The sequence below is a fragment of the Pholcus phalangioides genome, unplaced genomic scaffold (genome assembly GCF_987345545.1).
Source record: "Pholcus phalangioides strain wild (caught in Gottingen) unplaced genomic scaffold, Ppha-v1.0 ptg000004l_1, whole genome shotgun sequence".
Classification (NCBI taxonomy): domain Eukaryota; kingdom Metazoa; phylum Arthropoda; class Arachnida; order Araneae; family Pholcidae; genus Pholcus; species Pholcus phalangioides.
Window position 1 is genome coordinate 11,321,960 of NW_028301597.1, and position 18,007 is coordinate 11,339,966.

The 18,007-nt window shown below is 38.8% G+C and overlaps 1 protein-coding gene across 5 annotated transcripts in view; it reads left to right on the top strand.

The window, feature by feature from the left end:
* LOC149086538 (S1 RNA-binding domain-containing protein 1) overlaps positions 1–18,007 on the top strand; it is a 542,948-nt gene continuing 524,941 nt past the window's right edge. For 3 of the 5 annotated variants that reach the window (XM_089256006.1, XM_089256010.1, XM_089256008.1), the window contains exons 1-2: positions 1–122; positions 10,195–10,326. In XM_089256006.1, coding sequence (XP_089112132.1) covers positions 10,255–10,326 — 72 coding nt within the window. In that variant the 5' untranslated portion in view covers positions 1–122; positions 10,195–10,254. The remainder of the gene's footprint in view (positions 123–10,194; positions 10,327–18,007) is intronic. The other 2 variants (XM_089256011.1, XM_089256015.1) reach the window with 2 other exon arrangements.

The window sequence follows — 18,007 nt, forward strand, 5'->3', positions numbered from 1 at the left end:
TCTAGACGGTTCATGAGCGGATCGCCCATCACTAAAGTCAATAACTTTATTTTCGTCTGTTGCAATCAAACTGCATTAAGAGTTAACTTACAAGCGGCTTTGGTTGCAATGCTCTTGAATTGGTAAGTTCACTTGATTACTTCTTCGTCTGTTCCTTTTTTGTGTTGGTCAGCAATGAGTAGAAGAGGAATTCACACTTGTGAATAAAAAGCAATGTTTAATAACTGCTTTATAAAACTGATATGGTTGGGTTGTTTCTCACCCTGAATTGCTTATTGTGTTGATCTGATAGTTTTATTTTGACAAATTGCCTACAACTGTTCTAACGCAGGGGTAGTTGTTTTTCCATAAAGCCGGGTTTTCCTAGGCGCAGGTTTTCTGTGCCGCGCGTGTAACGTGAATTGCCCAGCGCGACTCGTCGTCCACTCACAATAAGAAAAGCAGTACGATTGTTTTCATACAGTACAATGCAGACTGCTGCTGGAGGAGTCAAATGCATTGTGCGCTGCGCGTTTCACTGATCTTCTCTTCATTTTTGTTTTCTTTCCCTTTCCTTCAAACCAAAGCATGCAGATGACAGAATAATTGATGTCAGTGCAATATATAGTCTCCCTGAGCTGATGTGCCAAGCTAGATTATGTAACACATTCTGCCAATGCGAAATGGTCCAATTCAGTTCACGCGGTACAAAAAACCTAATCCTAGGGGAACAGCTGTCGTATGGTCCGCCACTTGGCAATTATTTGGCCCCACACATGTCTGATGGCCCGACAAAGAGTCGCCAAGGCCGTCAGACACTACGGACGCCAAAAAAAAAACATCAGCGTGCAAAACATAATAGAAACCACCAAGCATAAAAATCGAAAAAAATATCAGTTAAAAAAAAATTACACCTGGCCCATTTTTTTAATAATAAAAAGATCGGGGCATAAGGAATTCCGGGCATAAATATTCTATGTATTAAAACTAAAACCCGGACCCTTTTTTTTAAATAAACGGATCCGGGCATGTTGAATAAATAAATATTCTATGCACTAAAACTAAAACCCGGACCCTTTTTTTAATAAACGGATCCGGGCATGAAAAATTCTGTAGGTTCATTTTAAATAATAAACCGATAAAACGGAAGGCATGGCAATGGATGAATAACTAATAAATACAACGAAATAATAAAACTGTATGATACAACCTGAGCAGTAGATAATAATTTGTAATGACGTAAGCTACAGAAGGGAGGAATAATAATCAAAGAGAGAGAGACGCGCTAGAAGTGGAACAACGGCTGCTTAGAATTTTTGAAAAAACGCGGTGAACAAAAGAAAAATCCTGTTTGGCGAAGCTAGCGCCATCTAGTATCACCCAACGAAACCAGAAAAGTGTTAAAAAAATACGACAACCCAGAGAAGCATTATGACGATCTTGGCGACTTATCGCGAGAACAAAGTCGTGGCGGACCATACTGCATCTGTTCCGTACAGGTGCTGTATCTTACCACATGAAACAACAAAACAAAAAGAATTCACCAGAAAGAAAAATAAATTTGTCACACACACATGGTTGGGTTGAATAAAGAAAATATTGTGTTTAATGGCTTTTTCGTTAATAGAAACTTTTCCATTTCACGCATGACACAATAAATTTTTTATACACAAAAAAAAAAAACTGTCTTCACACTGAATTTAACTTCTCATTCTGAACTATACCAACAATTTTTTTTTTTCCTTCTTTTAACATATGTTTTGACACCTTTTTCCATAAAAAAAACCCACCAATGTTTCAGGATTTTCAAAGAATATTTTAACTTAAGCGAGACTGAGAAAATTTATTCAATGGGGAGTTGAAGAGTGGACATTGAAGTTCTGCTAACACCCGAAATTTCTATGCTAATACTACGCTAGAACTTTCCTAAAACGAGAGGAACAAAGAATATTGTCTCGCATACCTTCTTGATTTGAGGGACTCGTATTCTGGGTCCTCAGGGGTACAGTCCCACTGTTGTAGAGGGCATTCTCGCTCCACATGCATTCAGCTCTTTGGGTGACTCGAACAGTCCAATTGGGTGGAAGATGACTAGCCCCAAAGCAGGATGTGCCAAAATCTGTGACATACGTCGCAGAACAATTTGGAAGAATGTTAAGAAAAAGTGAAAAAAAAACACTATATATTACATGTATGGGAATTTTTACCGCAGAACATCTCCAGTCAGCTGAGGGCTCATCGCAGAACAGTGCTAAACATTCTGCTTTGGGGATGACCAGAACCAAAACTCCATTCCTGGAATCTCGATAGACTGAGCTGACTCTTCTGGCAGAAGTAGTCTCGACGCGGATTCTGTTCTGGCATCATGGTGACTCACTTCCAGACCATTTCTCCAGGATCATCCATCTTTTGAGTAGCTTCTGGCAACAGGAGTGTTATTCCATAGCGCGGGAAAACTTCAACTTCTGAAAACTTGGGGGGAATTATTACTTTGACAGACCAAAGTCTCAAAAACCAAGAGACTGACCGACCCTCCAACGTTTCTGAAGTGTATATTAAAATGAAAATAGAGCGGGGCTTAGGAATGGTGGGCCCTTTGATTCGTAGCGTAAAATTTTGTCACCCAACTTGTGACCAATTGAGATGAAAGGAGCATGCCCTAAACCTGGACTAGAACATGCCCTAAACCTGGACTAGAACATGCCCTGAACCTGAACTAACTACACCTCAAAACCATAGGCGGAGATAGACTTGGAAGTCTGGGGAGCATGATGATGATGTCAATTTATATATACATTAGGTCAGTCGACTCCACCTTTGATGCTTGGGAGATACGGGGCGGGGGGGGGGGGGGGGGTCCTGTATCTACACCCATGCTCAAAACTTAACACAAAGGAGGAGAAAAATTAAGGATTAATTTAGTGAAATTGGCTAAACTCTTAGACATTGGGATTGCATCCAAATTCTGAAATTTTGAAAAACGTACAGTGTGTACCACTGTATGTGGTTCAAGTAGGTGTGCATCCTATTCTTTTTCCCAAAAACAACTCGAGCTAAGACCTTTCCCAAATATTAACTGAATAGATTGCACGAGAAAGTAAGAAACTGGACAATCACAGGATTTAGACCTGCATACTACCATCAAACAAAGATAACAAACAAATTTTCTTAAGACGAAATACACATATCCACGATTTGACAAAATTCACACGTATAGGAAATGACTAAATCTTGATTACAAATTCCCTATTTATGTCATATGTCAAAAAAGGGGGAAAAGTGTCCCACAACTTTTCCACCTTGACACATTTCTAGTTCTTTACTGAGCATTGTAAATATTGTTTATGCCTCTTCATGCCTTAAAAATACAGAAGACAATTGAATGCTATTGGGTAGCATCAGAATTACCAAACCTAAAATAGGCCTAAGTATTCAACTGTCTTGTAATGCAAGTCATTGTTTCACCTATACATGCAAAATGTGCACCATAATTTTGAATGATGAATGTTAGTTACTGTCCGAGACCATGAAGTAGTGGGTACAAAATTATTTTTCCATCCAGACGAAGTTTTTAATGACAACTCTACTAGGTGAACCCTCAAACTAACTAATTCAAGATATACAGAAAACTGGATGTTGTGAAGATATTTATTATTTGAGATATTATTTTTTTTTTAAAGAAAGAAAAAACTCACCTCTGTCTCTTCATTCCTTTAAAAAAAAAAATTAACATCTCAAATAATAAATATCTTCACAACATCCAGTTTTCTGTATATCTTGTATTAACAAGTGGAGAGCGACATCATGTCATAATAACTAAATAAACCAAATGGTCAACATATACCATCACCCAAATAACCTTAAAAAAGATACAATTTCTGCTTTGGCAGAATCATTAATTGCAATCTGCAACATTTATAATATTTGGCAATATATCGATTCTCTGCTCAAAATCAATTACATGAAATTTGTTGATAAGATTTGGTAAAAACTAGGACAAAAACTAGAAAGCAGGATGAAACCGAGAAAGTAGGACATCAAAAAGTAAAATGAGTGGGAGCCCTGCAGATTGTATAAAAAATATATATATTTAATATTTTGTTTTTCTGCAGAAATATTTAAAATATCTTTCATTTCTAATCTCTTTAGGGGGTAGGCACAAGTCCCTGTGCTCCCCTTGGATTTTGCCTTCGACGAATAGTGGTAAGCTTAGTGGTAATTGCTAAGTACGATTTTCTAAAGTTTTCCAACCTTGAGCTAACAGCCTTTTTTAAAAGGGATAGCTGCCACAACTGTCACACAGACTGTAGTGTATTTAGATTTGTAAACAAGAAATAACGACTAAATATGTGGACAATGAGACAGACTCAAGACCTGCTGCGTCCGTTTTTCTACTGACATCTTTACTCTCCCAAACATAAACAAAAACATAGTGTTGCCACACACTTGCAACTAAATAATAAGGATGAACTACATAATCGATATACAATCGATATATCATATTCCTCCCCCTTTACAAATTGAGTCTTTCTGGAGGTTTTATATTTCTTCGGGTCCGTCGCACAGCTAATGGTGTGTCTGGGGACTTCAACACAGGATCATGTCCTTTAACAGCAGTTGGTTGTGTCATGGTTGAACTTTCCACCTCTGGCGATGGAACATCACTGTCTTGAAGTGATGGTGCTTGCACTGGTTCAGGAGTTACTTCCTGTGATGGTGTTGGTATTATCGCTGGAGTTAACGCTATGCTTGGTCCAACTGGACGAATCTGGTCACTGTGTCTCCTCCATAGCTGATTTTGTACCGATATAGTATACTGTAGTTCCCCGTCTCTGGAAACAACAGCACCAAAAACCCACTTTTTATATGGAGATCTGTAGTCTCTTACAGCCACTTTTTGTCCCACCTCGTAAACATGATCAAGAAATGTAACTCTCTTTCTGGTCTTTGCTTCTACTTCTCTGACTATGTCAGGCCGTGATAAGTCCAATCTCGTGTGCAATTCCCTTTTTAAAAATAATAACGCTGGACTATATCCAGTAGAAACCTGAGGTGCTCTTCTATAGGCTAGAAGAAAGATATTGAGAGCTTTCTGTTCGGGTAGGTTTTTACTTTTGAGACATCGTAATGCTTGCTTCAAGTTGAAAACATGTCGTTCCGCCTGTCCATTTGAAGCTGCATGATAAGGTGGTGAAGTGAGGTGTTGTATTCCACATGACTTCAGAAACTGTTGCATCTCTTCCCCCACAAACGTACTTTGATTGTCAGAGACTATGGTACCTGGCATTCCATAACGTGCAAACAAAGAGTCCAGAATACTGATCAATGTCTTAGAGTTCATATTAGGAACGATGTAAATTTCTGGCCATTTGGAATGAGCATCCACAATAAGTAAGTACGTCTTGTTCCCATACATGGCATAATCTATATGAATTCTTTCCCATGGTTTTGAAGGATATTCCCAGTAATGAATGTCATTTTTAGGTGGAGAACCTTTGAACTGAGCACAGCTAGGACAATTTCTGCAAAGTCTTTCAATATCTGTATCAATTTTTGGCCAGTACACATATGATCTTGCTAACGCTTTCATTTTCACAATTCCCATGTGACCCACATGTAGCTCTTCCAAGATTGAATTTTGAAATTTCTTGGGTATGTAGACTCTAAGTCCATTCATGATGCACCCACTTTGTAAGGAAAAGTTTCTATCTCTTGCACCTAAAGTGATACCTTGGCGTAATTTTTCCAATGTCGGCCTCAATTCAGGGTCTTGAGAAGAAGCGATAGCTATTTCTTTGTAGCTCATAGGAAGTTTTGATATGTGTTCCAGGTGATGCAATGAAACACTGTCCATTGAAAACAGTTCTTCACAAGCAAGTGGAAATCGTGACAGACAATCTGCATTTCCATTATTTTCAGATTTCCTGTAACAAATGTCAAATTGAAAATTTTGCAGGAATAGAGCATAGTGAAGTAAGCGTGTAGCACATAATCCCGGTAACTTTGATTTTTTTCCAAATATGTGTATCAATGGTTGGTGATCTGTGATCAATGTGAATCTACGTCCCATCAAATAATAATGAAATTTTTCGATCCCCCATTTTATGGCTAGTGCTTCCTTATCAATTTGGCTATAGTTCCTTTCGCTATTAGTCAAAGTACGGGATGCAAAAGAAATTGGGCATTCTGATCCATCAGGAAGCATATGCGAGATGACGGCACCCAGTCCTCGAGGCCCTGCATCCACAGCTAACACAATTGGCTTTTGTGGATCATAGTGTACCAGAATTTTGTCCGACACAATTTCTTCTTTGATTTTCCTGAAGCTTCCCTCACATGCTTGAGACCATTTAAATTTTGTATCCTTCTTTGTGAGATCATGTAAGGGTGCAGCAATTGCAGATAGTTGAGGAAAAAACTTTGCATAAAATGTAGCCATTCCGAGAAAAGATTTCAATTCTTTCACGTTAGAAGGTCTTTGAATTTTCAAAATAGCTTCTACTTTGGCACTGGATTTCTTCACACCACCTGACGAAATAGTAAATCCTAGATAGTTGACTTCTTTGGCAAAAAATTCACACTTCTTAATATTGAGATGTAACCCATTTTCCCGTAAACGTTGGAAAACAGTTCTCAACTTGCAGAGTAACTCATGTTCATTTTCAGCAGCTAACAGAATGTCATCAAAGAAAATACATAGTCCTTCAATGTGGACACTGAGTAAAACTGAATCAATGTACTTTTGCCAGATAGCAGGGGCAGCATTTATTCCAAACATCAATCTTTTCGGTTGATACAGACCTTTATGTGTATTTAATGTGAGCAGCTTTGATGTAGCTTCATCAACAGGTATGCTATGATATGCAGTGCGAATGTCCATCTTTGCAAAAATTTTTCCTTTGGACAACTTGGCAAACAGATCTTCTGTTCTTGGTACAGGATACTGTGGCACTTGTAATTGAGGATTGACTGTATGAGAATAGTCAGCACACAGTCTAAGTGAACCATCTGGTTTTTTTACTGGAACAACTGGTGTAGCAAAGTCAGAAGTTTCTACTTTTTGCAAAATACCTTCCACTTCAAGGCGCTGTAATTCTTTTTCCACCATGGGCTGTAATGCATAAGGAACAGGTCGAGCCTTCTGGAAGACTGGCTGTGAATGTTCTTTGAGAACTAATTTAGCAGTGTAATTAGATGCTTTCCCCGAAGTTTCAGCAAAAATATCTCTGTACTCATTAACTAGATCCAAAACAGCTTCTTTTGTAGCTTTGACACTTTGTGTTTTTACTTGGTGGATGCGGTCCCACTTCAGCGACAGAGACCCTATCCATTCGCGTCCAATTATTGAAGAAAAGTCTTGTTCCACAATATAAACAGGCAGTTCCATTCGCTGATTTTTGTATGCAACAGCGACTTTGACAACTCCCATGGGAACAATAATATTCTGACTGTAGGTGTGAAATTTAACGTTGGTCTTGCTGAGAGGCTTATCCGAAATTTGTCGAAATGTAGAATAGCTCAACAGAGCCTTTGCACTACCTGTGTCGATTTCCATTGCAACTGGATGACCTTCGATCAATACTGTAGTGAGCAGCGGATGATCACTTTTGATGTGATTCAATGAAAAAGTCTCACCAACATCCTCTAATTTGTGTAGCTTGGATTTACTTCGGCACACTTGTTGAACGTGACCTTTTTTTCCACACAGTTTACAATGAAGATTTTTTTTCCTGCAAGAAGGAGCCTTGTGATTTTCATCACCACAACGGTAGCATTGTATTTTCATTGTAGAAGGAGCTTTAGCCTTTGGTAATTTGGCCTTAGCTTTCTTGTTTACCTCTTGCGTCGTAGATGGCTTGAGTTCATTCACGGACGTGAAAGCAGTATTCTTTGAATGAAGAATATCTTGAGTACTTGACTGTGCTTGCTCTATTGCCAAAGCGAGTTTGAGAACCTTATCCAGATCGGGATCATCTTCTTCGAACATTCGGTCGAGCATGATTTTATCTAATAATCCACTAACGAAGACGTCTCTGAGCATCACCTTCAGCTGAGCCTCTGGGTAATTACATGGAATAGCAAGACGCCGTAATGCTGAAATATAACTGGAGATGCTTTCCCCTTCCCTCTGTCGCCTATTTAGAAACGTATGACGACTTGGAATCACGAGAGGTTTCGGCTTCAGATGGGCTATCAGACGATCCTTGATCGTATCAAATCGTGACGTTTGATATGTCTCTGGATGGAGCAAATTCTTGAGAAGCGAAAATGTACTTGTCGGCAACAACGTAACGAAACTAGCCACCTTTTTCTCTTCCGAGTAGCTGTACAGCGTGGTCAAAGTTTCGAATTTGTCCACGAAATCTTCTATGTCCTCTCCCTCCACGTATTTTTCTAAATGCGGCGATGAACTTGAAGCGGTGGAATTCCCCAGTAGTTGTACAATTCTCGTCTGGACCTCCAAGTTCTGACGAAGAAGCTCCTGCAAGTCGGCCATAGTGATAGGAAGGAAAAAGAAACCGAGACGATCACCGTATCACGACGCTGCTTAGACTGTAAACCGGGCTTCGTTATACGATGCCGCGTAGAGCGAGAACCGACTGCGCCATTTTGTAGTGTATTTAGATTTGTAAACAAGAAATAACGACTAAATATGTGGACAATGAGACAGACTCAAGACCTGCTGCGTCCGTTTTTCTACTGACATCTTTACCTACAACACAAATATCTACGCATTTCAAATCCACACATTAGCAGTTTGGAGGATAGATGCAGGGCTCTCACTCGTCCGACTTTTTGGTAAAATGTCCTACTTTTGTCCTACTTTCTTGGTTTTTTTCTACTTTCTAGTTTTTGTCTTACTTTTTTATCAAATCCTATTGGCAAAATTTGTGTAATTGATTTTAATTGAGCAGGGAATCATTGATATATTGCTAAATATTACAAATGTTGGAGAATGCAATTAATGATTCTGCCAAAGTAGAAATTGTATTGTTTTTAAGGTTATTTGGGGGTTGTATGTGGACCATTTGATTGATTAATTTTTCATTTGCTTAGTTTGAGGGTTCAACAAGTATAGTAGTCATTAAAAACTTATGTCTGGATGGGAAAAATAATTTTGTATTTATTACTTGATGGTTTTGGACAGTAACTAACATTCATCATTCAAAATTATGGTGCAAATAGGGGAAACATCACTTTGCATTACAAAGCAGTTGGATACATAGGCCTATCCTAGGTTTGGAGATTCTGATGCTACCCAGTAGCATTCAGTTGTCTTCTGTATTTTTAAGTATTTTTTGTATTTTTCTGTATATTTATAAACAATATTCAAATGCACAGCAAAGAGCTAGAAATTGAAGTGTTCATTTGTCAAAAATGATTACACTGGTATATTGAACAGTAAAATGTGAACAAATACCTTTAAAAAATGATGGTCAATGAAGTAAAACTACCTGGTTCACCTTGCCTTATTTACATCAATCTTGTAATTTACACATTTTGCATTGTACTTTTGAAAGTGGTCTCGAAGGAGCGTCATTCTTAAAAAATGTATGTCTTCAAAATTTGCTGTGCATTGTCGAAGAGAGTTGACAAACTCTGCACTTTGGAAGACTCCAAAAAATTTAATATATTATGAGAGACAGACAGAAAAGAATCATCTGTGGTTGCTAGCACACTGTTTTGGCCAAAAATTGGTTTTGTAACCAAGTCATTTGTCATTTTGTTTTGGCTTGAGTCAATCTTACAGGATACTGAAATAGTGTTACAAAAAAAAAGTTAATTCAGAATTAAAATTTTTTTTTTTTTAATTATTTTTCACAAAAAATTTTTTAGCGATTTTTTTCATTATGCTATGATTATGTTGTCTAAGGTTGTCTATGTTGTCTATGTACCCACCCCCATCCTACTTTTCAGTCCTGCGTTTTCCTACTTTTTCTTATTTTTTGAGTGGGAGCCCTGTATTTTTTTTAAAACACATTTGATATTATTTCGCAATCAATGAGGTGAAATAACAAGCATTAATTATATGTACTTTAACCAAATGATAATTAATGCATATCCTTTCAGTTTCTTTCACTGTCCCGGAAGAAACCCAACCCTGTATCTCGTGCTTACAAAGTAACAAATGCAATGAGAGATTTTAAGTTACTGAATTTGTTTTTGGTCAATGTGATTCATTGCTAAAACTGTTTATTATTTCAAAACATTTAGTTTGTGAATGGGAGAACATGATTAGAAGCATTTTGATATTCACACCAAACAGAGGAAAATATGCAAAAATTAAATCCTTCATATAACTCCTCATTTAATCCCAAGAGAAAGAGTGTAGACGTGATGGATACAGTAAGTTTAAAATTAATTTAGAATTTTTCTCTGAAAGTATTTATATTCTGTTACAGTGTTCAAGATGGATATTATAGGGAAGTTGAGGCATAGCGGACTGCTTTTGAAATTTTTGTTATTTTTCTCTGAAATTGGAATATCAGTTTATCTGAAAAAAATTCTGAATATACTTTGATTATTAATATTCATCTGATTTATTTCAAAGCATTAATCTCAGTAGTTTTTATTTAAGATTTTTTTTTTTTTTTTGAACCTGGAAAAACTGCCCCACAGTGGGCCATACATTAGTAATAAATGAAAAAAGGGGCGCCACAAAAAGTTATCAAAATGTTCTTATTATGTAAAATTTTTTTTACAGCATCAAGCATCCAGAAAAAAATTCTAAAATTTTTGATCAATTGTCTAGTACACTGGTCGGTAAACTCATTAGTCATCAGAGCCAGATATCAACAGTACAACAATTGAAATTTGTTTTGAGAGCCAAATTTTTTTCAAACTTAAACTATATAGGTACGTAGATTGTTATTAACTTAATTAAGGTATTCCTCAGCTGGCCTTTGCTAAAAACGTCCTCGATCTGATTGAGTTAACTAGTTACTTAAAGTTTATCAAGTTATTTTATTTGTTGTCTTACAGATATCTGGCTCCCTTCTCTGAGAAATGTGTGGAAGATGGGTTCACTGTAAGCTCGTTCGACGAGATGTTAGCCGGAGGACGTCGTCAATGAAATCCAAAGGCAGGCCGTCTTGTGGGGCAGAGGCCCCAGGAGCATTGTCTTCGGATGGTCGCCTCTTGTGGAGTGCTTCAGCAGCGATGACCGATGTTGGATGCAGATGGAGACAGGTGCCCACTTGAGAGTCGTCGTGAGAGGTGGTGGCCCAGGAGCATCGTCTTCATAGGTGTGGCCCCTGTTGGATGGCTCCTAGCAGTGTTGACCGATGTTTCATGGAGAGAGGAGGCCTCTGGAGAGCCGTCATGAGAGGTGGTGGCCCAGGAGCATCGTCTTTTATGATCTGGCTGGGTATAGGTTGACGTCCCTTAGTATGGAAAACATTGCATGTCCCCCCCCCCCCCCCCATGTTCTGAGAAGAGACACGTCTATCTACTCCGAGTACCTTAGGAAAAAAAAGCCTCATTTTCGACAACTTTTTCCCAAACTTCCCAGTTTGGGAATGAATCACTTTGTGTTTGAAAATTCTTAATGTTGTTATTAACTTCCAGTTACTTTCTGTATACTTAATTAGGAAGCTATTTTACAAAAACTGTGATGAAAATTAGGTGAATATAATGTATTTAATGAAGCATAAATAATGATGATTAACTAGCGATGATTTGTGATATACAGGGTGATTATAACTAAAGTTCTGATTTAAAACACTGTAGAAGAAGAGCCATTGTGAGAATGACTTGAAAATTTACATGAATATTTTTGAAGCAATGGAATTTTATATGGCAAAGAGGGAAATATACTTAAAAATGGAAAATTAACTACATCCAACTCGAATTAGCTTGCATAATGGGAGTGATGGCCATTCAGGGCAAAATGATAACTTAATTAGCATTGCAAGATTTCATAATTCATGGAAACATCACAAAAGTGAAGTAATTAAACAAATAACTACAACTTAATCAAGAAATGTTAAATACATCGTCCACCATAAAATTGCAATTAGGTGAAAGCAAAAAAAATCTTGTTCAACAACAGGTCAGGCTATGTCATGGTTATGATGTGGATATGCTTGCAATTCACCAAAGTTTGCAATCCGACCTCGTTTCATAACATTTTGAGGTAACTTTGAGCCTTGTTTGAGTTCAGGATGATGCATTGCATGTTTGTCAAATCTTTCCTTCTGATATGCTTGTCTGGTTTTCAAGATTTTACTGGCTTCAGCTGTAGAAAACTTTGGCTTGAGTTGATGAGGATGAGTTGTCAAAAAGGATCTTAATCATCTGCCCATCAGCAGTTCAGCTGGAGAAGGAAGATCCTGTGTAGGTTGTATCCTATAATCCAGTAGGACCGTATGTAGATCTTTACCTTCTTCTAGAGCTTTTGTGAGAGACTTCTTCAAAGTTTGTACAGCTCTCTCAACTTGGCCATTGCTTCTGGGAAAGTGAGGTGAAGTAATACTGTGTGTCACGTTCCACTCTTTGAAAAATTTTCGAAGGCTTTCTGCATTAAATGGTGGCCCTCCGCCACTCACCAATTCTTCTGATATTCCGTGCCTTGCAAAGATGCTTTTCATCGCTTCTATTACTGCCTTTGCATTAGTACTCTTCATGTTTTCAACTTCTATGTACTTTGAGAAATAATCGATCGTCAAAAGATACTGTTGACCTCTCAAGCAGAAAAAGTCACATGCCACTTTTTCCCATGGTCTTCCAGGCAGAATTTGTTTGAATAGGACTTCTTTAGAATTTGCCCTCTGATTTTGCTGACAGATTTTACATCTATTGATGTAGCTTTCCACATCGTCATTTATTTTTGGCCAGTAGAAATATTCTCTAGTTTTAAATTTGTAAGCAATAATACCTCAATGCGAGACATGCAGTTTTTCCAAGACTTCTGGTCTTGCAACTTGTGGCACAACAAGTCTCTGGCCTCTGCACATTATTCCTTCTTTAGAATAATACAGCTTATCTCTACAGTGCCAGTAAGGCTGAGCTGCTGCTCTGGTTTATAAAAAAAAAAGAAAATGGGGGGGGGGGGGGGACATGAATGAAATTTTTGAAGATGATCCAGAAATAAATCCATACCGTGATGACATATCCCGTGGATCTTCATCCATGCAAGAACATTGCCAGTTACTCCGTCGAACTCTGACACGAGCCAGAGAAGCTAATTTTAAGTTCAATATTGAAAAAACACAATTAGCCTTACCATCAGTCAATTATTTGGGACATATAATGTCTGATCCTGGAATAACTCCAGATCCCAAAAAAGTTAAGGCATTAACGAGTTTGCTGTTCCCAAATGTCGTGAGGATCCATAAAGATTTCTTAGAATGATAACTTATCTAGCCAAGTTCACTCCTCACTTGTCTAGTTTAACTCACTCACTACCTCAGCTATTAAACTAGATACTGAGTGACTCTGGGATGAAAATACTCAACGTGATTTTGACAAATTGAAGCAAATGATAAAGCAAGCTCCATGTCTACAATATTTTGATGTGAAAAAGTTAGTGACTGTTTCAGTGGATGCCAGCCAGCATGGATTAGGAGCAGTTCTCCTACAAGATAAAAAACCAGTAGCATATGGATCTGCTACACTTACAGCAGCTCAAACACGCTATGCACAGATCGAGAAAGAACTGTTAGCTGTAATCTATGGACTTGAACATTTCAATTATTACACCTATGGAAGACCAGTAGTTGTTCAAACCGATCACAAGCCCCTTTTAGGGTTGAGTAAAAAGCAATATTACACAATCTCTCCCAGACTTCAGCGCATGCTGTTGAGATTGAACAAATATGATGTTGAACTTATGTTCATACCTGATAAAGAGCTAAAGATTGTAGACGCCTTGTCAAGAGCTCAATCGCCAAATGATAAATTTGAAGAGGATCATGAGCAAGAAGCAGCTGTCTCAATTAATCTCCTTGCATGTGCTACACCCAATAAGTGGCATGAATATGTTTCGATGACAGCAAGTGATGCAGAGCTGCAAGATGTGCTTCATCATGTTCAAAAGGGATGGCCAGAAAAGAGTAGAACGACAGCAGCAGCTTGGCCTTACTGGCACTGTTGAGATGAGCTGTATTATTCTAAAGAAGGAATAATATGCAGAGGCCAGAGACTCGTTGTGCCACAAGTTGCAAGACCAGAAGTCTTGGAAAAACTGCATGTCTCGCATCGAGGTATTAGCCTATTGCTTGCAAATTGAAAGTTGGAGAACATTTCTACTGGCCGAAAATAAATGATGATGTGGAAAACTACATCAATAGATGTAAAATCTGTCAGCAAAATCAGAGGGCAAATTCTAAAGAAGTCCTGTTCAAACAAATTCTGCCTGGAAGACCATGGGAAAAAGTGGCATGTGACTTTTTCTACTTGAGAGGTCAACAGTATCTTTTTCCTACAAACTTTGACTTAGTGATTTTTTCCACCGCACTTGCGGCACTTACTTCCGAAGGCCAGACATTCTTTCGGACGTTGTTTTTTCCCACACTGTTTACAGTCTCTCTGCTCTGCGTTTTCCTTGTTTGCTGGCCGCGACCCTGCTGTGTGGTGTTTGTTTCTCCTTATGCCGTCGACCGTTATTTTGCTTTCGTCCATCTTCGTTGCCTGTGCCTTACTATGTTCGCACGTTTTGCATTCGCTAATGATGTCTTGCAGTGTTTTTGTTGATCTACTCGTTTCTCGGACCAGTCTTTCTTGTAGTGCTTTGTCACTCAGTCCTTGGATGATCTTGTCACGGAGCATTCTTTCCATCGACTGCCCGTAATTACACTCAACGACTGCACATCGTAGTCGCGAATAATAGGCGGCAAATTTTTCTGCCTTTTTCTTATTTTATTTCAAGGAATTTGAAAGATGCATAAATCTTGTTCTGATAGTCCGAGAAATATTTATCGAATGCAATGTATGTCTTTATCTGCCAATGAACAAAACAGTTTCGAACAACTATTTATTTCTATTATTACAAATTAAAACATTAGTTAAGACATCAATTTAAGGGCAAACCCTTCACTAGAAGGAAAATCGCAAAGTATACTTATAGTGAAAAGATTAGGGCGGAGGTGACACTCAGCTATGGTCTTGAAGAAACGATACTCGAGCACAGATGTCAGTAGAATCACACAGAGTTCGGCGACGAACCCAAGGCGGCGAAATCGGATCACGGACGTCGACAGAACCACACTTGGTCTTCACCGATCAAGCAGTAGAAGTCAGATGACGGATATCGTGACGAACCCAGAGCGTAGATGAGGCGATGTTATATCCCAAACACCGGTAGAACCACACAAGGTATTCGGCAATCAAGTGATGGAGTCCAGTTAACGGATATCTCGACGAACCCAGGGCGTTGACGAAGAGGCGGCGTTAGATCGCGGACATCGGCGTGCTACACGTGGATTTCGGTGTTCAAGCGGTGGAGTCCGATGGTGGACGTCGTGACGAAAGGGTAGCCTCAGATTGCAGCGTCATACGAGGAAACTATCAGATCATTGCTATTGACCATGCCAGCCAATGCCAGATCGCAGTCGGCAAGATCTACGAAGGCATTAAGATCGAGAACGGACACCAGCAGACATCCCTGAACGGCATTCTTGGAGAGCAGCTGACGGGAACTTGTGTGACGGGAACATCGGACCAGCCGAGTTGTTCGGATGATTAGCGATTCTAGCGCTATATGACTGAAAGCCCATTTGAAGCACGGACGTGATTATATATAGCTCCCAAATCACTAAGCATGCAAATGAGGAGTAACGCACATGCGCCCCCATCGACATCAGCGTTCCAAGCGGCAAGTTCGGAAACTAGTTTCCCTTTCTTCCTAAACCAGTTCGTGACACATCGGCACCGAAAACGTCCGTAAGTAACAAGTTTGTTTAGTCGACAGGAAATAATTATAAACATAAAGTATATAATAGACATAACACAAATGCAATAATAAAACATAACACGTGCATTACCATAACATCAGGGGCAAAGGCCAGGCGAGCGTCAACAAGGCTATGTTACATATTCCCCCCCACTAGACCTGACCACTTGACAAAAGACTATCAACATGAACATTTCCGTTAAAACAAATTTTTCACAGTTAATTTGGATCGAGGATAATAATCCTGGAGACACCCTTGTACCTCCTTAGAACTTCTTAATTTAAGGCCATTAGGCGCATAATAATACACATCAACTCTAGTACCAGTTTTCCTAGGCCTTAGCTCTCTTTTCCACCCCTCCTTTAAGGGTATTAAGAAGAGATTCTTCTCCATGTCGGACGGTCCCGAAACACAGGGAACTGACACGTGTTCTGATAAACTATTACCACAAGGAGAATCTTTTGACTCCAAATTTTCCTCACTTGGAACACTTATTTCATACGAATTATCTTGGACTTTCACTAATTTTAAGTTACAAGCATTTAATCTCCCAATGATTACATCCCTCTCAACATCCTTAACTTCGTAAACAATCGGTGTAATACGGCGTTCTATAACAAAAGGTCCTTGCCATTTTGGAAGCAGCTTAGCAGTAATTTTATTACTAGCACTCGACTGATAATGAGTTTTAGCCCAAACACTATCTCCCCTATGAAAAACATGTTGAACGTGTCTCTTATCATAATAATACCGTTGCCGTCTCTGAGCCTTTTTTACATTTTGCATTACGTGTTCAACAAGTTCTTTAGACATATTGGCCCTTTGCCACACTGGTACCCCTGAAACCCAATCAAAAGGCAAAATTAATTCCCTTCCCAAGAACAATTTAGAAGGAGTTTCTTTTGTGGTCTCTGATACGGCAGTTCGAACAGCTAACCCAAAAAAGGACAAGTATCGATCCCATTGCGTGTGATTCCTTCCCACATAACAGGTAATCATTTGCTTTATAACCTTATTTATCCTTTCTGTTAAGTTACTTTGGGGATGATAAGTGGTAGTCAACCTCTGTTTTATTTCTAAAACTTCACAAATTTCCTTTAGTAAATGAGAAACAAATACACTACCATTATCGGAAACCAAATATTTGGGGAAGCCGTATCTACAACAAAACTCGTGAACAAGTTTCTTAGCAATCACATTAGCTGTGGCCCTTCTCAAAGGGTACATCTCAACCCATTTTGAAAAGTAATATACAATAACTAGAAGATACGAGTTACCTCGACCTGAAACAGGAAATGGCCCCATAATGTCCAGCCCTACTAACTCTCAAGGGAACTCTGCGTTAGAACTTTGCATAACACCATACTTTCGTATATTATCGTATTTACACGTTTGACATTGGGGACAAGCAAGAACATAAGACTTAACAAATTTCCGCATACCAGGCCAAAACCCCCTACTCTTACAACGCAAGTAGGTCTTATTAACACCCATATGGCCAGCGGTAGGGTGGTCATGTAACTCGTGTAGAAACTCCGACCTACAACTTGTAGGAATAACGAGTCTTTTTTCTTCACCAACATTAAAAAATAACTTGTCATTTTCTATAATATACTTATCAAAGCATGGCTTATACAAATGTTTCTGACCAGAAAAGTAAGAGAATATATCAGAGAACTCTTGTCTTTGTGCTTTTTCTAGTTTTTCGATACATAAGGTCTGGAACATCAATAACTTTAAAGAAAGTTCACCATCTAAATCTATTTCATCTGTTGACTCACGGGCATTACGCGATAATGCATCTGGGCCCTGCATACTACTACCTCGTCTGAACTCAAAAACCAAGGGAAATTCCTGCAATATTAAAGCCCACCTAGCAAGCCTTCCCTTCAACCTCCGTGCCTCAAGAAGCCATGTGACTGAATTATGGTCAGTCACTATTGTCACGTTTTGACCTGAAAACCAATCGCGGAATCTTTGACAGGCCCACACGACTGCAAGAGCCTCTTGTTCCGTAACAGTATAATTAGTCTCTGCCACATTCAACGTTCGACTGGCATAAGCTAACGGACGTTCACCGCCAGGTTCAACTTGATGTAGAATAGCTCCCAACCCACCTCCACTAGCATCAGTAT